We start from the raw sequence: 22,609 nt of genomic DNA on the forward strand, positions 1-22,609 counted from the left end.
CTACTACGGGGAAACAGAGTTAGCAGGAGAGCTGTAGTAGACTCTAGCAGCCTACTAGAAAGTAGTTGACCCCCGGTATCTCCCAAAGATGACTTAGTTCCTACTCGGGGCAGGTCGCAGTTGATGGGGGAAGCAACCAAGGCGGGGGCGGGGAGGTGGGTGGCCCAAATCCAATTCTACTACTTAGTGAAGGAGTCGCCCCTCCCCAGGCTGGTGTGTCCTGACGCCTTCCAACCAAATCAGAAGCGGTGGAGAAGTTGATTTTGCCCCTTCCCAGCTATCCCGCCCCCCTCCGCCCCCGCACACACCCTTCTTTCTGCCCAGCAGGCCTCTGGTTACCCAAGTGGCTCCCGGGGGCCACTCTCGGGATCCACTGCTTTGGCCCAAAAGTGCGATGCTCTCCCTCGCGCCCCTTCCTCCAGAGCCTTCCTCAGCCCGGTCATCCGGCCTTGGCCCAGACAGAGGGCTGGGCCCTCCCCTACTTTGTCCTGGGAGGCAAACTTTGGGGCCCCAAGCCCTTCCTCCCTCCTGTCCCCTTTGGCGAGCGTGGGCCGCAGGTGCCGGGCGCAGGGCGCAGGTGTGCGGCCGCTTACCTGGGGTGCGCAGGCCCGGGAGCTGCAGGAGGCGGCGGGCGCGGCGCGTGGCCCGCGGGCTAGAAGACCCCGGGAGGGCGCGAGTGACTGCGCGGGCGGTGGGTGTGGCGCCCCGGCTCGCAGCTGTCAGGCGCTCCCGCCCGGCGCCGGCCTCGCCACTCGGGCTGTGACCGCGCCGTGCCCGTCGCCGCGCCATGCGCTCCAGGCTTCGGCCTCCGCTCCGGGCCCGTCCGGGGCCTCGGGGGCAGCGGCGCAGGGCACACGTCTTCGCTCAAGGGGCCCTGGCGTCCAGCGCCCGCTGAGAGCCCGCGCCGCGCGGGAGGGGCCAGCGGGGCCGCGGGTGTGAGCGCGAGGAGCCCGGGAGCGCGGCTGTGCGCGCGCGCGGGGAGGGGCCGCGCCGTCACCCGGAGAGCCCGGCGGATCCCGGACTCCCGCCCGCCGCTCCGCCCGCCGCGCACCTCCTCTCACCGCTCGCCCGGCTCCAGCCGCCGCCGCACGGTGAGTACCCGCGTCGGGTCGCCCGCCGCCCCCGCGCCCTGCCGGTACAGCTCTTTTCGTTTAGTTCCGATTTGGGTTCTTGCGGCTGTTGTTTTTATTATTATACCTAAGGACTCCATCGCCTCACTCCCAGTGCTCTCCGCCTCCCGCCTCGTCGCCCTCTCCAAGCTCACCCCTCAAGCCCCAGGAGCCGGAGAGGGCTCCTCAAAGCAGCCCTGGCGGCTGCTCCTGACCGCTGCGTACAGCTCATTGCCCGGGCTTTCCGCTCTGGCCCCCGAAATTCGGTTCCTTTTCTAGGGCCCCCCTTCTCCTGATTCTGGGGCCCAGAGCCCCCTCCGCTCCGGAAAAACCCGCGGGGCCCCCAGACCCTCAGCTTGGGGAGGACGCGCTCTGCTCTGAGGCGCACCCTTCACTGCATGCGGGCAGGACACACTTGCCGATTTCGGGAAACCGAGAAGACATCATCATTTCCCAGAGCCTCGGAGCACCCCCCACCCCCGTCACCTTCCCAATACCGCCTGAGAGCTCTTCAGGGGGCTGGGGGCTGGCCTCAGCTGGGGAGTTAGGACAGTGTTTTTGCCTCCTGAGATGTTACAGGGGACTTTGACATGAAAGGAGGGTCAACTTGTTTCAATTCGATCCCCGGAGATAAAGATGAAACAGACAGATAACAGATAAATAGCTTGATACTTGAAGAAGGTATGAAGACAGATGGGAGAAAGAGGAGCGACCTGGGAGAGACAGGCAGCTCAGGGACAGATAAGATCGACAGATGAGGGGCACCTAGACAAACAGAGGGAGGGAAAGAGACAGACAGAAGAGCCCAGTCTTTTCCATGAAGGCTTTTGAACTTGGATCCCCAGTCTCACTGGAGCTGCCCCTCTGAAAATGGATTTGCCTTTTCTGATGAGTTTAAGAGAGGGGCCCTCAGGGTTGAGCTGCCTGGGCCGCAAGAGTGCCTGCAGCCGAGAGCTGGATGAGAGCCTTTGGTGTCTGAGGACACGTGGCTGGGCCAGGCGACCTAGAGGGCCCCAAGCATCAGTCCCTGGGTCCTTCTGCTGCCAGGGTCCGCGGGAGAGGCTACCTCCCTGCTTGGGCCAGAGATCAAAGCGCAGGACCGGCAGCAACTTTTGACCTGGAGCCTTGTGGCTCTGAACACCCGCCAGGATTCTTCTCAACTCATATGAATTGGGAGAGCGGGGCTTGAAGTATACTCAGGAGACGCCCCCAAAAGAGGAAGCCCGGAACCGGGAGAGACTGCCTGTGGCCAGAGCAGGAAAGGCATATCTGAAGGAGGAGGAAAACTTAGGGAGTGGGCTGCTGGAAGCAAAGGAGAAGTGGCTCCTGAGAAACTTCATCGAGAACCCCTCTGTCCCCACACGCTGACCCGGATGGAAACCAGCTTTGGTCGCAGCTAAAAATGCAGAAAATGTGGTTAGGAACTGCGTGACCCTGGTCGACTGATGGCTGGGGAAAAAACGGTTTGTATTTCCAGCCGGTACCTTTCTTCTCAACGAACGTGAGGCTCTGGGCGTGAGAGGAGAAGCTCGGGTTTGTGGAACCAGTGTTGCTATCCTCGGGAACCGGCTCCACACGGAGCTGGGTGCGGTGGGGGCCGCCCTGGGGCTGGGCGCGCACAGCGAGCTTTGGAGAGCCGGATTCAGCACCGCGAACAGCGGTCCTTTCAGCCTCTCCCCCTACACACACACCCTTCCAAGGCCTCGAGACCCTCCTCCTTCTCTTTGCGCCCCCCCCCGCCCCCTGCTGTCTGGAGATGGGCAGTGACCGCCCCTCCCCCCGTCTGTATCCCTCCCAGCGCCTCCCCCGCCCGCCCGCGTGCATGCGCGACTGAGCAGAGGGGCAGCCGTCCCCGAAGTCCGGGCTTCAGGACCCCGGCGTGTAGGGCAGGCTGCGAGGGTAGCCAAAGGCACACGGACCTGGACGTTGGGAAGCCTGGGTTCGGAAATGGCTTTGCTGTGTGGCCTTGGGCAAGTCACTCTCCGTCTCTGGGCCCCACTTCCTCCACAATCCGAAAACAAAATTGGGTTCCTAGCTGCCGGGCTTCCTGAGGTCTCAATTACCCCTTCTTCTCCCCCAGACCCCAGGGGCTTTTGTTGTGGCGCCAGCACGCGTCTGAATAACAAAAAGGCTCCCGTCCAGGGGGCGAATGAGCTTGGACTCCGGTTAGCCAAGTTCCCCAAGCGCCCAACTCGGCGCGCCCCGCTGGGCGGGCCGGAGCCACGGTGGCGCTGAAAATGGCTCATCTGCTCTTTACTTTCTCTGTTTCGCAGGAGCGGCGGCATGGAGGCTCTCACCACTCAGCTGGGGCCGGGGCGCGAGGGCAACTCCTCACCCAACTCTAAGCAGGAGCTGCAACCCTACTCGGGCTCCAGCGCTCTCAAACCCAACCAGGTGGGCGAGACGTCGCTGTACGGGGTGCCTATCGTGTCTCTGGTCATCGACGGCCAGGAGCGCCTTTGCCTGGCGCAGATCTCCAACACTCTCCTCAAGAACTACAGCTACAATGAGATCCACAACCGCCGCGTGGCCCTGGGCATCACGTGCGTGCAGTGCACGCCAGTACAGCTGGAGATTCTGCGTCGGGCTGGGGCCATGCCGATCTCGTCTCGCCGTTGTGGTATGATCACCAAGCGCGAGGCCGAACGCCTATGCAAGTCGTTCCTGGGCGAGCATAAGCCGCCCAAGCTGCCGGAGAACTTCGCCTTCGATGTGGTGCACGAGTGCGCGTGGGGCTCCCGTGGCAGCTTCATCCCCGCGCGTTACAACAGCTCGCGTGCCAAGTGCATCAAGTGCGGCTACTGCAGCATGTACTTCTCGCCTAACAAGTTCATCTTCCACTCGCACCGCACACCGGACGCCAAGTACACACAGCCCGACGCCGCCAACTTCAACTCGTGGCGCCGTCATCTCAAACTCAGTGACAAGTCGGCCACAGATGAACTGAGCCACGCTTGGGAGGACGTCAAGGCCATGTTCAATGGCGGCACGCGCAAGCGGACTTTCTCGCTGCAAGGAGGCGGCGGTGGCGGCGCTAATGGCGGGTCGGGTGGGCAGGGGAAGGGTGGTGCTGGCGGCGGGGGCGGCCCGGGGTGTGGCGCAGAGATGGCCCCAGGCCCACCGCCCCACAAAACCCTGCGCTGTGGCGAAGACGAGGCCACTGGGCCTCCTGGGCCGCCTCCTCCCCATCCGCAGCGGGGACTTGGTCTAGCCGCAGGAGCCGGCGGCCCGGCGGGCCCTGGAGGGCCTGGTGGCGGCGCCGGCGTACGCAGCTACCCAGTGATCCCAGTGCCCAGCAAGGGCTTTGGCCTCTTGCAGAAACTGCCCCCGCCGCTTTTCCCTCACCCCTACGGCTTCCCCACGGCCTTCGGCCTCTGCCCCAAAAAGGACGACCCGGTGCTAGGCTCGGGCGAGCCCAAGGGAGGCCCAGGCACCGGGAGCGGCGCGGGTGCGGGCACTGGCGGAGGCGCGGGAGGGCCAGGATCCGGCCACTTGCCCCCGGGGGCAGGCCCTGGCCCGGGTGGCGGAGCCATGTTCTGGGGTCACCAGCCCTCTGGGGCGGCCAAGGACGCAGCGGCCGTGGCTGCAGCGGCCGCTGCAGCTACCGTATATCCGACGTTTCCCATGTTCTGGCCGGCGGCAGGCAGCCTGCCGGTGCCGCCCTATCCAGCTGCGCAGAGTCAAGCCAAGGCCGTGGCGGCCGCTGTAGCTGCTGCGGCGGCGGCGGCAGCGGCAGCAGCCGGCAGCGGCGGCCCCGAGTCCCTGGACGGTGCCGAGGCCGCCAAGGAGGGCAGCCTGGGCGCAGAGGAGCGCTGTCCGAGCGCTCTGTCCCGCGGGCCGCTGGACGAGGACGGCGCGGACGAGGCGCTGCCGCCGCCTCTGGCCCCACTTGCCCCACCACCTCCGCCCGCACGCAAAGGCTCCTATGTGTCGGCTTTCCGACCTGTGGTCAAGGACGCCGAGAGCATCGCCAAGCTCTACGGTAGCGCCCGCGACGCGTACGGCGCGGGGCCTGCTCCTGGGCCAGGGCCGGGAGCGGGGTCCGGCGGCGGTTACGTGAGCCCAGACTTTCTGAGCGAGGGCAGCTCCAGCTACCACTCTGCCTCGCCCGACGTGGACACTGCTGATGAGCCCGAGGTGGACGTGGAGTCCAACCGCTTCCCCGACGATGAGGGCGCTCCAGATGAGACCGAGTCGGGCATACCCAGTGCGCCCAGCACGGGAGGCGGCCCGGACGCCGACCAGCCCGCAGGGCCCCCGTCTACCACCTCCTCGGGCGCCGACGGTCCCACAGACTCCCCAGATGGCGGCAGCCCTCGTTCCCGGCGCCGCCCCGGGCTGCCCGCCGCCAGCCGGTCAACATTTGGGGACCTGGCGGCCGACGACGTGGTGCGGAGACCGGAGAGGAGCCCGCCGAGCAGCGGCTATGAGCTGCGAGAGCCTTGCGGGCCGCTGGGGGGCCCAGCGCCGGCCAAGGTGAGCCCCGCGCCCGCCTCGCTGGTGGCGCCTCCCCGCTTACCCCTCGGCACCTCGGGGATGTGGGGCAGGTACTGGCCAAGTTAGGGACAGGAATCGTGTTTGGAGCAGGAGTTCGAGCGCGGCAGGCCCCAGCTACTCTGGGTAGGCCCAGCTTTGGTAGCGCTGTGGAACTTGCTGGGACCTCCCAGTTAGGGTTTCGGAAAATCGGGGAGGGGGGTGTGCAGGCCTGAGAAAGGGGTGCTTTACATTTTTGTTGGTTGAGGGAGGGGTGGTGGAGACAGGCAGAGACTGTCAGTAACACAGACAGAAAGAAAAGCGCTCTGGGGAAAGAACGCCGGGCAGATAAAGGGACCCAAAGCCTGAGAAAAGCACCAATGGCACACGCACCCAGATGGGGATCAGAGTCCCAGGGAAGACAAGCTGATGAGGAGAGGACGGGGTCTCCCTCAGTCCGGGCCCCAGCAGTACCAGTCCCAGAATCTTCCTCCACCCCTATAAGTAGTTTACTGAGTCCTGTTGAACTCCAGCCTTGGGAACCGCAGGGTTCACTGGTAGGCAGCTTTCAAGACAGCTTGCAGGGCGGCAGAGGGGCTCCCAGGTTGGCTGGGCCACGGGTTCGGGTGGGGACTGTGCAACTAAGCTGAAATCGTTGGCCGTTTGAAAGTGGGTGCGCACACCTGTACATTTCCATTAGGTCCATTAAAACACGAATCATTAGCTGGATGCGAAAGGCGTCATTTATGCGGGGACTGGGAGAGGGCTGGCGGAAGATGCCGAAAAGGAGTTGGGGGTGGGGGGCTCGCTGTGGATGGTCCTTGGCTTGAGAGCCGCTTTGTCTTTGTGCTAATTTATCGAGGGCGCTAATAATTATCGTTGGCGCTACAACGGTGATGCAATGTGGCCTCCGAGGGCGCTAGGCTGCGCCGCGTGCCTCCTAGCGTCCGGGGCGCTCGGGTCCCGCGGGCTAGCCGACCTCCGCCTCCCCTCTCAGCGCTCGCTCTCGGCCGCGGCGCAGGGCTGAATGGCCCTGAGCCGCTTCAAGCGCCCCCCTAACCGCCTGTCATTTTCGGCCGCCGCAGGTGTACGCGCCAGAGCGGGACGAGCATGTGAAGAGCGCGGCGGCGCTGGGGCCCGCGGCCTCCTACCTCTGCACCCCCGAGGCCCACGGTAACGCCCCCAGCCCCCCTGCCGAGGTCGCTGGCCAATGTGACGTGGGGACCGTGGGCGGAGGGCCGGGGCGGAGGGAGGGGGCTGCGAGGAACGACGAGAGGAGAAAAAAGAGGCAGAGAAAGCGAGAGAAAGAGGGAGCGGGAGAGAAAAATAAAGGAAAAGGAAGCTAAGAGAGAACTCCCAGGAACTTCCATCGTTTGGTCACTTCACAAACCGCCCTGTCCACCGCGCTACACACGCTCACGTGCACCTCACACTCTGACTTAAATCCTTTTTAAAAATCGCTCCTGGCACCTCTTTCAAGTCCTCTCATTTATTCGGCAAGTGTTTGGCCTCGAGGTCTCCGTGGGCAGGCCGGATTAGGGCGGAGGGTGCGGGCGCTCGGCTGCGCGCTTGGACACCCCTAAATCGCCGCGGTAGCTGCGACCCAACCCGGGGGGAGCCTGCCCGTGTGCCGGGCCCCAGTGCCTCGAAGAGGAGGGGCGGAGGGCCTCGGAAATCCAGGCAATCCAAGCCCGAAAGGATGTCTCCCCCGCTGCCACCCCGCGCGGGTCGCAGCCTGGGCCGCGTTCTCCGCGGGAGCGGCGCAGGCAGACCCGGCGGCCACGCGCGCTCGCGGTGCCCCAGTATCTGCGCGCGATGTAGGTCGCTCGTCCCTGGTGGGCTCCGCTGCTCGTCTAGTTCTTTTCTGAGGGGCTGGGGAGGGGGCGTGGAGCGCGAGATGAGCAGACCGCGCGCGGGGGAGGGGGTGCCCGGCCCAAAGCCTGAGGGTGCAAGCCCAGGCGCACAGCCGGGAACCAGCGGCGGCCACAACGCTTTTAATTAGGGCTCGGGCGCCCCGACCGTGGCAGCTCTGGCCGTATCGGGGTCACGGTTTCTTTGCTTCTCCTTGAAACTCGGTTTATTGCCTTTAAGAACCAGATAAGGAAGACAATCACTCGACCGCCGACGATTTGGAAACGAGGAAATCCTATCCAGACCAAAGGAGTATCTCCCAACCAAGTCCCGCAAATACAGACCGAGGTGAGCCCTAGGACCCTCGCGCACCAACCCCACCCGGAAGCTGGAGCCCAGGTCGTCCAGGTTCCAACTGGCTTCGGCTTGCGTGGAGGGCTTTCCATAAAGCGTAAGCAGCTGCTGGTCCCCTCCTCAGGCTGGTAGACACATATTTAAACAGCCCGCTCGAGGTGCAGGCCCGGTTTCCTGAGTTGCTGTCCTCCTTAGTGGGCTTGGGGCTCTTCGGGTAAGGGAAGGGGCTGTACTGAAAGGAAACGAGAGACACCATCACCGACATGAAGCAGGTCAGAGGGCACTTCCTGCCCTAAGACCGCCTAATTTCCCTGAGTCCACTGTCCTTCTTCAGTGGATCACTCTCTAAAATGAGGGCTATACCCCTAAAATGATAGCTTGGAAGGTAGGCGGTACTCGATGCCTGTAACTGTCTCTTGTAAAGACAGACGATCTGGAGCAGCTGGGTGACTTAGCACAGTTCCCGGCAGCTCACTCTTCCCCTCCCAAGGCCTCTCCCAGGATAGAACCCCTCTTACCTGCCCTTGTATCCCAGGTGAAGATGGGCTCACCCTGGATGTCACAGGAACTCAGCTAGTGGAGAAAGATATCGAGAACCTGGCCAGAGGTGAGGTTAAATCTGTGAAATGGGGGTCCACCCTGCTTGGGGGAGATGACCCCTTCTTGTAGGGGAGTGTGTGGGAACACAGGGCTCTGGGGGAATCAGATTTCACTGAATGGAAAGGACATTCCTCTGGGTACATGATGCTGGCACAGAGGTTTGGGGGACGTGAGGGTGGGGAGAGTGAACCAAACCCCCAGAAGTTCATTAGAAGTTTGGATTCCCAAGGCTGGCCTGTCTGAAGAGAGCAGTGAAAGAGTGCAATGAGTAATGATCCTCCGTGCGCGATAGAGCAATCGGGGTCTCCCAACCTCACTGGAAAACAGGACTTTTTCTGAAAAGCAAGATTGCAAGGAGATTTATTTAAGGAACATCTGAGAGGTTATTTTTTTTCCTGGAATTAATGCATAATCACCACCACCCCCAAGATGCCCTAAATGGGGTGAGGACAGAGCCTGCTTGCAGAATGGGATCCTGGGGTAGCTGCTCCATCTGCAGAGGACAGGAACCTCTGACCCCACTTTGCTCTTCTACCTCCCATTTCTATGTTTCCTCAGCACCTGCTCAGGGTGGGATTTCTCAGAGAGCCTCCCCATGGGGAAGACCCAGATCCCCCATAGCTCCATGGTCAGGGCAGAGCCCCGCCATCCCTTTGTAGCTGGCTCTGAGGGCACAAACGAGGCTCTCCACATCCACCTGCTATCCACCACGCTGCCCTCAACCAGCCATGGGATGGGCTTGGAAAGTGGTGTGGGAGGGGGGAGAAGCATTGGTGGTCTTCCACTCTTCTAATCACAGATTATACAGGACACACAATCACCTTCAGCATCATTGCTGCTTTATATGAGAGCTCTTAGTATGGATTTGGGGGCCTGGGTCCCCCTGAAATTGTGAACAAGCTGTTGTGAGTACAGGTGCTTTTCTGGGGCAGGGGTTCAGGTCTTTCACGAGATTCACCCAGCTCCTAGTGTTGAAGGGAACAATTTGGTGTGTCATTTGGAGGGGTAAACCAAGTCCTGGGCCAACCTTTAAGGTTAGGGAGTTGGGAACGACTTAAAGCAAAAGCCTGGCTGGTTAGCGCCTAGAAACCCAACATGGCTTCCACCATTCTGAATTTAATTCCCCTGGGCAACCTGTCTCCTAGCCCTTTTTCCTCGCCCAAATCCTTTGGAAGCAAATTGGAAAACAGTGTAGAGGGCCTTTACCTCCTGACCCCACCACTTCAGAACTCTGGGCCAGGGCGGGACCTGCAGGACCTTGGTGGTGGTAGTGGGGGTGGGGGAAATGCCTGAGCCCCGCGCACGCTCCTTTACCTCCTATTCTCGCCCCCTCGCAGACGAACTGCAAAAACTGCTCCTGGAGCAAATGGAGCTCCGCAAGAAATTGGAGCGAGAATTTCAGAGTCTCAAAGGTACCCGTCCCCGCTCCTGACCCACCCTACCCCAACCCACCCCACCCTCACCCCACCTCAGCTCGAGAGCCCTCTTCCTGCGCTCTCCGACCCCAGGTCAGGGCAGCCGCGGCTGCGCGCCAGGCACCAGCCGCAGAACCCTGCTTTTCCGGGGTTTCCCGCTAGGCCCGAGACCGAAGGGGTGGGGGCGGGAAGGGGGAGTGGGGAAATGGGGCCGGAGGAGGGGGCTGTGCGTCACAGCTCTCACTTAATCAATTTGCACAGATAATTTTCAGGATCAAATGAAGAGGGAATTGGCTTATCGAGAAGAAATGGTGCAACAGCTGCAAATTGTCAGAGGTAAGACGGGAGTCAGGTGAGCGCGTGCACGGGCCGTAACTGCCTCTCGTCTGGCAGGAGCCGCAATGTTGGCTCAGTCATTTGGATTTAAATTGAAGGTAATTTAACAATTATTTTTTTTATTTAATATCCTTTGTATACTCTGATTAGCCTCAGAATGGCAAGCGAGCCCAGCAAACGGCTTGCAGGCATCATTACATGGAGTGATTGAACTTCTTATCGCGGCAATTTCCATGGTTTCTAAATTAAAAATCGAGGCGTAAAATTACCTGGGAAGTAATGCCTAAGTTTGCTTTAATTTTGGCTAGATCCGTCTGCCTTTAAGCGCCATCCCAGGCCTTTTCCTTCCTCCGCCCGGCTGCAGGTTGGAGCATTGATGCTCCCTCCCTCGGTCTCCCGGATGTGTTTCTTGGAGGGGCTGAGCGCTGGGGAGAGGGTGAGCCCAGGGCTGTGACCCCAGCCGGCTGGAGGGTGGTCTCATTTCCTCACCGGCCCCTCCCCATGTCTTCCAGACACTCTGTGTAACGAACTCGACCAAGAGCGGAAGGCGCGCTATGCCATCCAGCAGAAATTAAAAGGTGCGGATGCCGGGGAACAAAGATAGGACTGTTGCCGGGCTCTGGCTGTGCCACCGAATGAATGAATGATGGGCAGATGAATGGACGATGAATGAGCTAATGAATGAGTAAATGAAGGGGCTAGTGAGAGGGGAAGGCCAGGTCTGCCTAAATCAGAAGCTGAGAGGAGGGAAGTCCGAATGTTTTAAATGGGGAAATAATTCTAGAACGGTAGAATAGAGAGAAAGAACCCCTTGAGCCCTGGGCATTGGGAAATCTGCTGTGGGACCCAAATCTGGCCCTGGGCGGATTAACTTCCCTCTTTGTGTGCCTCAGTTTCTTCTTCTGTATAATGGGGCAATACACCAGCGCACTGGTTCTAAATCGCCAGGTTCTCTCTCCTGCACTCCTACGTTTTTGTGACCCGCTCACTTGAGAGCCCTCGAGCCCCAAGGGGGTGAGTGAGACCAGGGCGGGCAGGGAAGGGGGCCGAGTGGACGGAGCCGGTAGGCCGCGCAGGCAAGGCTGGGCAAGCAAGGTGCCCAACTTGGCCCGCCCGATTGTCTTTCCAGAAGCCCACGACGCCCTGCACCACTTCTCCTGCAAGATGCTGACGCCCCGCCATTGCACTGGCAACTGCTCCTTCAAGCCCCCGCTGTTGCCCTAGGGCCGGCCCCGCCGCGCCCACGCGCCCTCAAGCCATGCTGCTCTCTTCTTGTAACTACCCGCGGCCGCGGCGGCCGAGAGCGAGGAACAAGCCATTCCGACACGACCGATGTACATACAGCCTCCCGCCCGCCCGCCATCCTCCGGGGCGCCTTGGCCCAGGGCCCCTTCTGCGTTTCCAAGTGTACATACCACCTCGCCCCATGGTTTAACTCCAGGGCATCGGACCTCATGGGGTTAACTGGACCAAAGGGGGTAAGAAAGTGGAAAGGGGGGATCTCCTCCGCCCCACACAGCCTCGGACCCCCCAGTTGTATACACAGTGTAGCAACTTCGCCGGCGCTGGCCCCGCGCTCCCCTGTCCCGTCCCTTCTGAAACTTGTTCCTAATGACAAAGTGGCTATGTGCAATGGGTATAAATGAACTGTGAGTCTCTCTGGGTTCAGTATTGGGTTCTGTTTTATTTATGCTGTAAATTATTTTGCTTCCTTCTCCTGGACCTACTTCCGGTCCCATTTTGCATTCCCCTTTGGGTTTTGTCTAATTTTTTTTTTTTCTCGTTAACCTCTTGATGTAACAGCACTTTAAAAAGGGCGACGACTCACGAGATGGAGACCACCTTGAGCCTATTTGGGGAGACCACCCTGTATCCGTGACTTTTGTTTTGTTTTTAATAAAAAAAAGAAAGAAAGAAAGAAATCTGTCACTTCTTGGGGCTGTGGAGGTGGGGGTGAGGGAGGTGGGCGGCGGCGGGCTGAGGGCCGCGCAACAGGTGCAGCTCCAAGACCTCAAGCGCGAGTTCTGACACTCCGGGGCTGAGAATCGCCGGGCTCGGGTGGGCGGCAGCTAGCGCCCCGACTCTCTCCCAGTCCTTCAGACATATCCAGTTTCCTTCCAGGCCACCCTCTCCCCGCGTTTGGGACACTCACTTGAGCCTCTCGGCTCCAGGTAAGAGGACTACCACAGCCTCCTGGGTGCCATGGTCTCCGACTCTTCCCTGCAGCTCTCACTGGGGCGGAGGATTTACTCTTGCCCTTTTCCACGCCTGTCCCTCAGGGGAAGTCACCCCCGCGCGCCCTTGCAGACGGGACGCTACTGGTAAGCCCAGGTTCAATCAATATTGCCGGGATGCACGCGCCTCGCCCGCCGGGCCCGTAAGCGCTGGGGTGGGGCGGGGGGCGAGGTACGTAGGGTGGACCTCGGCTGGGCACGCCCGGAAGGGAAGGGCGTGACTCCGTGCTCTTGCACACCTGTCCTCCCGCCTGCCCCTCCTCTACCCCAAAGGAGCGAGGCCTGGCAGGTTTAAATGTTCTGTCCGTTTCAGTCCGAGAGGGTGTGCGGACATGGAGGAGCCCACGGAGCCAGGTGAGTTCCGCCTGCGCTGGAGTCAGGTCGTCTCCCCTGGGAAATGAGGGGGTGTGTGTGTGTGTGTGTGTGTGTGTGTGTGTGTGAGAGAGAGAGAGAGAGAGAGAGAGAGAGACGGGGGGGGGGGGGTTTGCTACCTGGCCGCGGTTCATGAGACCTCACCTTGCTACGGGCCTCCTGTCGGCCTCAGTTTCCACAGCGCACCTGCTGGTTAGGCTACAGATAAAGGATGGAAACTGCAGCGCACTTTTTTGGGCAGGGGAGGTGGGGGGAAGAGTGTGCTTGGAGTGGGAAAGCGCCCGGTACTGGGGATCATTGACCCCTGGCTTCCAGTTTCACCCCCTTGGCTGACTCTCAAGGATGCTGTGTCGCTCCCTTTATTACTCTAGGCCTCGGTTTGGGCTCACATAAACTAATAGTCGGGCCTCCTACCCCCTTGGTCTGGGAGGGGAGCTGGGCGCCGGGCAGTGAGTCAAGGCCCGGACCCGCGCCCCGACCACCCCGGCCTCCAACATTCCGGGGATCTCCGCGCGCTTCTCCGCCCCTCCCTCGGGCCTGGCGGTCTGGGCTGCGCGGGCCGGGAAGCTTGGTGGCGGGGCGGGGCGGCGAGCACGCGGGGCGCAGAGGGCCGCAAGGAAGGGGCGCAGGCCAGGACCCCGCGCGCGCGCGGCGGAGGCAGGAGGCGGTTTCCGGAGCCCCCGGCGCTGGGGCTCACAACCCTACCCCAGTCGGCCGGGAGGGCTCCGGCTAAACTGTCAGGTGTCGCCCAGGGAAGAAGTCCTCGGGAGGCGCGATGTCCCAGCAGGAACCTTCCAGGGAGCGGGAACGTTTCTGTGGGTGGAATCAACCAGATCATTGGCCACTGTACCGACGGTGAAACTGAGGGCGCGAGAGGAAGTGACTTGCGTCCTCACTGCGTGCGGGGGCCCGGCGGCGGTCGGACCGCCCAACAGTGCAGGTGTTGAGGAGAGCGCGAGCCTTGACCCCCTTGCCGTGATCAAGCCTTTGGAAGCCGCACTTCCTTCTCGGTGAAACGGGAATGACAGGCACTGCCCAGGCAGGAAGTTCCAGGGCCGCGGCCCACACAGAAGAGCCCAGCTAATATTTCTCTTCACCTTCCCTTTCCGAATTACCCCGAAGTGGAGGGGGAAAAAGCCGTAGGCGGCTGGGGCGAGCCCGAAAGGGCGCCCCATCTGGGCCAGAATCCCTGCAGATTGGAGGTGTAGGCGGATCCGACCCAGAAAGCTTTGTTGCAAAACCCTCCTGGGTTCCTCGTCCCTTCAGAAGTGGTTTGTTCTCCCCCAAATGTTAATAACCAAACGATTGGTATGGATGTAATTATCAATAATTATACGAATTATTGCTGATTGCAGGGCTCGTAGCTACTTTAATTAGTTTACCAGATTCTAATTAAGTTAAATGAAACATTAATAGGGAAAATATGCTTTGGAAAAAAACCCCAGGATTTTTAAAAAGTCTATTTCTCGCCACAACGTTGCCACCTTGCGACACAATTTAGGTATCACAGCCCAGAGTCCGAAGGCTCCAGATTAGGGAGCCTTGTCTTAGGGAGAAAACGTGGGGTTTGGGGAATAGCTGGAGAGCTGGAGAGCACAGAACGTCCTCCTGGGTGTTGCGTCCAAATTTTTGGTGTCACACTCCTGGGAGGTGCCCACAGGAGGTCCAGCTCTGGAGTCCAGGGTGTGGGGGTAAAGAACCAGGCAAACATGGCTTGATGTTTTACCCCCCTGGGAGGAAATCCCAACTCCATCTATCCTGCAAATCTGGCAAACTGTAGGCAAAACAAACAAACAACAAAACAAAACAAAAGCAGCTGGAAGACCTCTGGGTTCCTGGGACTCACCTCTGCATTCCTATGGCACTTGGTTTATGAAAAACTCAGGGGGTATTCAGTTCTCTGAGTTCTCCTTGGTTTTGTATGTCTGTTTCCCATAGGACTGTAAGTACCCTGGCAACAGGGGCCACGGCTTGCCCTTCCTTGGAATCTCCAGGACAGGGCCTAGGGCATCCCAGTAGCTCAACAGATGTCTCAATGAAGGGGTTCCAACTTTGTGGTTAGTCCGGGTGCTGGAAATGTCCGAAGGAAGGAGTCCCTAAGTGCTTCTGAATATCAGCTATTGCAAGGCAATTAAACTCATTTGCATCATATTAATAAAGCATAAACTTATTGCTCAGAGGATCCTTCATCAAAAGGATTATTTTGGAGGGCAGGTGTCTGCTAAGAGATTGTCAGCCTAGGAAAACTTTCTTCCTCTTCCAGAGTGTCCCAAAGACGGTGCTCCTCCACTCCTTCACATTTTCCAAGTTCACCAGGCACCCATTCCCATTCTACCCCGATCTAAATCCTAGCCTCGATCCTTTGCAAAAATACGACTCCTGTCCTTGAATTCAGAAAACCAGCAAGAGCAGAACTGGACCCATGTGCCCTTTCTTTCCATTAATTCTGAACAGCTGTATCTCTCACTCTCTACCTACCATCCAAGCTGGTGTAGTGTTTGGTTAGGAGCACAAGCTCTCTAGCCAGATTTCCTGGGTCTCAATCCCTTCTCTGCCATTTACTAGTTGTGTGACATTGGGCAAGTTGTTGAATCTCTCTGTGCCTCAGCTTCCCCATCTGCAACTGGAAGCTGGAGAAAGTACCTACTTCACAGAACTGTGCAGAGCCAGGAAAGTCAGCCAGGTCTCTGGCTTTTCCAGGACTAAGAATTGCCTGTATGTCCTCGTATCTGCTCCAAGACAACGGGTCATACCAAGTGGAATAACAAGTTTCTTTAGAAGGAGAGAGAGTCACGACAACATTGGTCTTTTCCTTGTTTGGCATCTCAGAAGGAGACTTTGAAAACCACGCACCCAGTTACCCAAGTTCCTCCTAAGAACCAGGCATCTTTGGGGGAAGAAAGGAAAACCAAAGCTTGTCCTCCAACTCCATGCACTGGAGGCCGTGAGCCGAGGAGAAGGCGCAACGAGAGGTCCCACAGACCCACATTCTCGGCTGTTACCTGGAAAGGATCATTTCACCTCCACTGAAGAGAACAGAGATGGATCCCTGATGGAACGCCGCTGGGCAGCTCCGAGCACCCGCCTGGAGAGGACTCGCCGCTGCCCTGGGGCGGCTCAGGGGCTCCGCCTCTGCTGCCTGCCCGAGCTTTGGGGAGCCCAGAGCCTGGGTGCTCTGCGGCCCTGGATAGAGCCCTGCTACTCTCCGAGCGGCTGCAGAGACCGCCGGGCCCACTACGAGTGTGCTCAGGCACCTGCAAAGCTTGCTCACCATTTTTTTTTTCCTCCTGGAAAGAAAACACATCGATAAAGTCCGCGCAAGAAATCTGAACTTTACTGGACTTTTCCCCTCTTCCCATCTTACCAAGTAGGACTGTGCTTTTTTGCAGTCATTACGTCGGGGTAGGGTCCCGATCTTTTCAGGGCCTGTGCCTCCAAAGGTCTTGCCGGGCCTCGCGGCAGCCACTTTCTCGTGACATGATCACTGCCAGGGTGCTTTGCCTCTCGGGGTCTCCTGTAAAATGCTGACAGTAGTACGCACAAGGCAGGGCTGTCAGGAGTACTGAGATACTGGAAGCCCCTGGCACATGGTAGATGCTTAATAAGGAGTGGGCATCACTATGTTTTTAAGATTCAGAGGCATCATTTTAAGATTCAGAGATATTCAGAGAAGTCTTGTTGCGTGTCCTGTTACAGTCCCCTTGGGTCTATCATAGCACTAGGGGCCTGTTATATTTGGACCTGAAGCGGGTCAACTTTGGCAAATCCGCTTCCTTAAGTGGTAGGTGCCTTAGGACTCCGGATAGTGCAGGGGAAAGCAGGGGCAACATGGGGGAAGATCGAAGCCTGGGGGTCGGACGTAAAACGCAGGGCAAGGAGAAAATCTGACTGCGCCCCACCTCCTCTTATTCTACCTCCTGGGACTACAGTTTCCTTTGTGTGAAAGGAGATAAAAGCTGTATGTGGGAAGCGTTTGCACTGAGGGATGAGGTACAAAATATGGAACGCTTCACGAATTTGCGTGTCATCCTTGCGCAGGGGCCATGCTAATCTTCTCTGTATCGTTCCAATTTTAGTATATGTGCTGCCGAAGCGAGCACGAACAAAAGCTTCTCCCAGACAGTATATAAAGCTCAAAAGACCCATGCTTTTACAGTTATGACGACTATACTGCGCCCTTTTCAAAAATCCCCAAATAATTACAGCATTATGACCTTTTATTATCTCGTATACACAGTAATTGTATCTTTGTGATTATAGCTAAATTAAATTAATTTTTTCCCTAATCTTCCAACGTTGTGTATGCAAATGAAGGGACCATGGGAAATTGGCCCTCGGCCCGCCCGACCTCTGTGCGCCCCCCAGAGGGCGTCGAGAACACGGTCGGTCACGTGGTGCGCGCGGCCCCAGGTCTCGTTCCTTGCCAGGCGGGCTGGGCCCCCAGGGGTCGCGCGCGGGGCTCCTCCTCGAATGCCGTGGCGCAGTGGCTCCCGACGACACGGGGGCGGAGGCAGGGCCATTGGCTGTGGGGTGGGGAGAAGGGGCCATGTGCGCCTGAGGGCCCCGCAGCATGCCGGTCCCGCACCCCGAAGTGGCTGCGGTCGGCGGGTGGGGCAGTCCCGGGTCTAGGGCCCGTGACCCCGGCAAAAGCTGGAACCACGGAGAGTGAACCGGAAGGGGCTGGGCAGGGTTGGCCGAGGGCTGCGGCGGGGTGGGCCATGCGGCGCCGCTACTTCCTCTGGGGTGCTCGGGAACCGTGCCAGGTGCTTGGAGTAAAGGGCAAGGGGTACGGTTTGGGGTACCCCATAGTGTGGCACCATAGCGTGATTCGGGGTGTGGCAGTCTGGGAAGGGTCACCGCGCTTAGGTCCCTTAGGCCCTTAACCCGACCCGTGGCTTTCCCCTCAAGATGCAGGTTAGAAAACAAGCTCTAGTTGGGTAATCAAGGCCAAAATTGCCCCTGCCCGTTGTGAAAGTTGAGCTCTGGAGGTAAGTCTGGTTTCATTTCATCCTCCCAGTAGAACTCGAGCGAGGAAAGATTTGGAACCAGGGATGCCCCTCCCCTTTTTCTGACCTCGACGATGCCCACAAGGCCTTATCAGCTCAGACTTCCCTTCCTGCCTGCCTTCTCCAAATACTAGGCCCCTCGGGCGTCCGCGGTGGGGCTGTGGGTCCAATAGGCAGTGGTCTGGGTTGCCGCCTGATTGTAGGGCGCTTCGGTTCCGGCAAGGGAGCCAGGATAACATGGCAGAGCATTCTCAGTCCAGTGCTGAGACGGACTGGGAAGGAAGAACCTGGGGGATAGACAGTGACTGGGGCAAGAAGGTGGGCAGGAGGGGAGGGGACGTTTGAGCTGTTGCTTGATAGGGCTGCAGCCCTTAGAGGGCAGGTCAGGCAGTACCAGGCAGAGGAAGACCTGGGAGCCACCTGAATCAGTTTCACGGATCTGGGCAAGTCCTTCAGGCAGGAGAGACCACTGTGGAGGTGGTTGGTGCTCCGTGGACCTGCTCTGGCTCAGCACTGTGAGCCTGACTGGAGCCACAGCCAGGGAGCACCCGGCCTGGCCTTTGGCGACTTTGGAGCCCCTCCCCCCACCTGTCTTCAGTGAAATGGAAATCAGGTGCAGGCTGCCCAACTTCTCATCTGACCTCTTTCTAAATAAGCAGTAAGCAAACACAAACCTCAGAATGCTAATATGGCCTTTATTGAGCGAAAACAGCTAATTTGGGCAACATGTTTCCCTCAGATTTACAAAAGGGAATTGCAAATAACCAAAAAGCGTATTAGCATTGATGGGAGATGATGCTAATCTTCAATTAGCATCCACGTTTTTATTCATTTATTTAGAAGAAGAGCCTTTTCGTCACAGTCGATGCGCACACGTGTCACGGTGACAGGTACATCTCTTGGGTTCATAACTGCCTTATTGCGAAAACCAGCAGGAGATGGACCAGGTTGTTCACCATTTCTGGCTACAGGAGCATGTGTTATTTTGAGCCAGACGTGGGCGTTTTTTTGTTTTGTTTTGTTTTTTCGTCTGTTTTCCTTATTGAACAATTGTAACATAGAGGAGGGACATCTGAGTTCTCTCTTACATTCCTTCCTGCATCTGTCTTTGTGACCTTGCCCAACTCCCTGGATTTCTCTGGTCCTGTTTTAGCTTCTGCAGAGTGAAGAAACTGTCCTAGAGATGATCTTTCATATCTCTCTCCACTTTGGCATGCTGTGATTCCTGTGATTGATTTCTTTCTCTCTCTCTCTTTCTTTTTTTGTAACTGGGTAACTGAAGGACTTTTTTGGAGACTATAATTAGCAAGATGTAAACATTCAACACTTTCTGCTTTCTGTTTTAGAAGGGTGGAGAATTTTGGTCATCCTTGGGGCACGGAAGACCCCAAGAATTAGTCCACAGGGGCTACCGTGGACGTAGGGTCTGGGACCTGCAGAACCCTGCAGCATTCTCCTCTGAACCCTGAAGGCCCAGTGTAGAGGAAGGGGGAGGGTAGGGATGAGAGGGGAGGAGATGGATTGGATGTGACATGAAGCTGGAGGACAGACGGATGGAGGGACTCAGTATGGAGAGAACCAAGGGGATCCTGCTCCCAGATACCCCAAGGGGATGGACACTAAAAGGCAAGGAGTATGTGTCTGCGTAGGTTGTCGGTCTCAGAGCTGCAGGGGAAGCCGGCTCCTGCTGGCCCTCAGAGCTGTTGTCTTCCCTCTTCTCTGAGACCCGAGGTGGCCTGAGTCCCGACAGACTTCACTGAATGTCCTGGGCTGCAGAACCTTAAGAGACGCGGAGTGGTTCCCTTGATCCCGTCTGAGGTGGAGCTTCCCACCAGTCCTGAGTGGGAGAGATCAGAGCCAACCTTAATTAAATCTGGATAAATGAAGCAATGGACTGTTAAATATTGAAAACATGTCGGTGAGGACATGAGATCTTAGGATTCTCTAACATTGTTATAGTATTCCCTTGAAGCCTGGGAGCACTGATTGTTTCCACATGTCATTCATTTGAAATAAGAAGGGCTAGGGATTCCCATCAGCCCCACCAGAGGGAGGAGGAAGCAGGGGTGTGGAGAAGCAGCCATGGCCTTCTCTTTGCTGGGAACCTGGGCACGAATGGCATTGGTGGCATCCAGATTTTACCCAGCATAGTAGGGCAGGAAAGTGCTGAGTTCACAGGCCTGGCCCAGAAGCTCCAAGGGCCCAGACAGAGGACGGGACTTCGGGCGGTCTGGATGTGGAGAAGAATCCACCCCTCAGGCCCTAGAAATCCCTTTGAGCAGCACCTGCTCTGACTTAAACCTTGTTCTCCTAAGATTTCTTTTGAAGTACGCTCTCCCACCCTAATCACCCCAGTGTAAAGGAGTTTTCCCATATTTTCTTCTTTGCCTCCCCGAAAAGAAAGCCAGGGGTTGGGGGAGGGGAGGGTAGAAAAAGGTCTGTGTTCACTGACAGCTCAGAGGGTGGCCTCTGGGAAGAGGCAGGGTCACCAGTGGCCAGAGGGAGTTTCTCTTTCCAAGCCTCCTAATCCCCCTGTGCTGGGAGCCCTTGCTCTTCCGGCTTGGCCCCTGCTGTGGTTAGAGCCATTCTAATCCATCCCAGATGCCTGACCTCAGTGCTGCTCCTTCCCAGCTTGATTCTGGAGGGGGGTTGGCGACCACACTTTTCACTCACCCCCAGATCTCTTTTTTGTGCCTGGAGCTTTGTCTGTATCTGCTTTTCCCCACCTGTGGGGCGGTGACTCCGCTGTGAGCCCCGCAGGGCTGTTGGAACAGTAACTGCAGGGCCATGTGAGTGGCCCGAGCACCTTAGAGGAGTTGCTTCCTGTGAAGTGTTTGGAACAGGTTCTGGGTCCGTGGGAAGTTCGCAGTAGGTACACAGATACTCAATGTAGGCTTGCCTGGGGGGTGTTGGTTAAGCATCTGACTCTTGGTTACAGCTGGGGTCTCGGTCTTAGGGTCATGGGGTCAGGCTTGGCGCCCGGCATGGGGTCCGAGTGAGAGTCTCTTTCCCTCTCCCTCTGCCCCTCCTGTTGTGCTCTCTCTTCCTTTTTCTAAAATAAGTAAATCTTGGAAAAAAAAAAAAAAACCCTCCATGTATAACCACTTCCTTACTCGTCTTTGGTCTTCTTAATTTTCCAAGAATCAGACTTTTTAAAAAGTGAGAATAGCTCCTCTTTTTAAACCTACCGTAGGGACTGTTTCTTCGATAGGATAACATTTTTGTCGTGGTAGCTCCTTTCCTTTGTTCCCCCTCCCCTCCTTAGCTGCAATGAGGACTGTTTTCCCTCAGAGGGCTTTGCTGCCTTGGGTCTGATATGGAAAAGCCTTGGTTGGGGCTGTCTGTGGGAGGGGACAGTTTGTAACTCACTCACTCCTGTTCCCCGAGCTTAGTGTGAATCCTTGCCCTTTCTTCTGATGTTCTGTTTCTTTTTCATGTCTTAGAGATAAGCAGGAGGGAGTTTTGTTCCTCTTTTGCTGATGGGGAAAACCTAGGCCTGGAGAGGAAAGGGACACAGCTAGTGAGTGACACTGGAATTTGCTCCCAAATCTCTCAGGCTCTAAGGGCTAACTCTGCACCCAGATGGAATAAAGGAGTCCCACTGGAAGGTTTTTGGAGGCGTGCGCTCTCTCTTGCCTTAACTCCTGCCTTTGAAGCATCCTTATTCTGAGCAGTTGCTATCTGAAGGGTTCACTGTGATTTAGTTCAAGACCTTCTTCTCTGGCATTCCCAGGGCAGCCTGAGAGCACAGGGTGTTTAGGTTGAGAGTGTGCAAGGGACCCTCTGAAGGAGGGACAAAAAGACTCTCCAAGTACAAAGTCTGCCAACTTCCGGGTTCTATCAGTTTTTCTATGTGGGGTTGCAGCTGGGAGAAGTGACACACCCTGTCAGCAGCTGTGTGCAGGGAGGTGGACCTTCTCTGAGCCAAGAAGGGACATATTGACTAGGCCCAGCAGTGAGCCTCAGTTTCCTCCCCTCTAAGATGTAAGTAAGGATCTCCCTACTCGCTTTATTAGGTGGTGAGGCCCCATGGGAAATCCCACTGTATTTCCTTCTCTCTCTCTCTCTTTCTTTCTTTCAGATTTCATTTATTTATTTGACAGAGAGAGAGAGACACACAGTGAGAGAGGGAACGCAAGGAAGGGCAGTCAGAGAGGGAGAAGCAGGCTTCCTGCCAAGCAGGGAGCCCGATGCATGACCCTGGAATCATGACCCAGCCAAAGGCAGACATTTAACATCTGAGCCACCCAGGCGCCCCAGGAAATCGCACTGTAAAGTGCGAGATGGCAAAAGGTAGGACTACTGCTTTCTTACCTGACACCCATCCCAGCCTCAGGTAGCTAAATTCTTTGCTTACCTGGTGAGCGAGGCATTTGTGCACTGGGAACAGACCTACAAAATATGAGCACCAAGATGAACCATCACATTGTATTAATATTTTCACACCACTTAACTCTCATTAAAATGTACTTTGCTGAATTTAATATGTGATTCCAAATGACACAACATATTAAGTGCTTAATATACTAGAAATTATGAAACTATTATAGTCGGTGCCATATGAAATAATTAGACTGAATTAAACTTTAGCAGCCAAGTGAAGGAAAGACTTCAACTTAGAATGTCTTAAAGGAGCTTAAGCTACCCCTGGAATCCCCCAAATAAACGTCCAGAAATTAGGATCTTTAAATAAAAACTGGAACTGAATCTGGACTTACACCCAGCTCTTCTGGGCTTCACTGCTGTGGGTGCTATTGCCTCGCGGAAGTGGGGGGACCCCCCCGCAGCCACCCCAGGCCAGGGTCTCAGGGTCAGGGCATCGGTAGCCTCTTCCCCTAGGGGCCTGGCTCGGGGTCGGG

At 57.4% G+C, this 22,609-nt stretch overlaps 1 protein-coding gene, 1 long non-coding RNA gene and 1 other non-coding gene across 5 annotated transcripts in view; 1 reads left to right on the forward strand and 2 right to left on the reverse strand.

Annotated features, from left to right (window-relative positions):
- Positions 1-1,051: 1,051 nt before the first annotated feature.
- On the forward strand, positions 1,052-11,996 carry SKOR1 (SKI family transcriptional corepressor 1). 2 transcript variants are annotated; one of them, XM_047737650.1, is made up of 9 exons: positions 1,052-1,091; positions 3,383-5,585; positions 6,668-6,755; positions 7,674-7,781; positions 8,323-8,394; positions 9,725-9,799; positions 10,064-10,138; positions 10,651-10,716; positions 11,268-11,996. In XM_047737650.1, the coding sequence occupies exons 2-9, from the start codon at positions 3,393-3,395 to the stop codon at positions 11,360-11,362; spliced, it is 2,772 nt and encodes a 923-aa protein (XP_047593606.1). In that variant the 5' UTR covers positions 1,052-1,091; positions 3,383-3,392; the 3' UTR covers positions 11,363-11,996. The 2 variants fall into 2 exon arrangements, with proteins under 2 accessions (XP_047593606.1, XP_047593605.1); XM_047737649.1 differs by lacking the exon at positions 1,052-1,091 and adding an exon at positions 3,057-3,148 and having other exon boundaries at positions 3,368-5,585.
- Positions 11,997-16,737: 4,741 nt separating this feature from the next.
- On the reverse strand, positions 16,738-16,844 carry LOC125105744 (U6 spliceosomal RNA). The gene has a single exon (XR_007129011.1). It is a non-coding gene; the product is annotated as a U6 spliceosomal RNA (small nuclear RNA).
- A 1,902-nt stretch (positions 16,845-18,746) lies between these two features.
- LOC125105445 (uncharacterized) overlaps positions 18,747-22,609 on the reverse strand; it is a 30,193-nt gene continuing 26,330 nt past the window's right edge. For both annotated transcript variants that reach the window (XR_007128903.1, XR_007128902.1), the window contains 3 exons: positions 22,108-22,142; positions 20,424-21,246; positions 18,747-19,587 (listed from right to left, as the gene is read on the reverse strand). This is a non-coding gene — a long non-coding RNA (uncharacterized LOC125105445). The remainder of the gene's footprint in view (positions 19,588-20,423; positions 21,247-22,107; positions 22,143-22,609) is intronic.

The sequence above is a fragment of the Lutra lutra genome, chromosome 7 (genome assembly GCF_902655055.1).
Source record: "Lutra lutra chromosome 7, mLutLut1.2, whole genome shotgun sequence".
Classification (NCBI taxonomy): domain Eukaryota; kingdom Metazoa; phylum Chordata; class Mammalia; order Carnivora; family Mustelidae; genus Lutra; species Lutra lutra.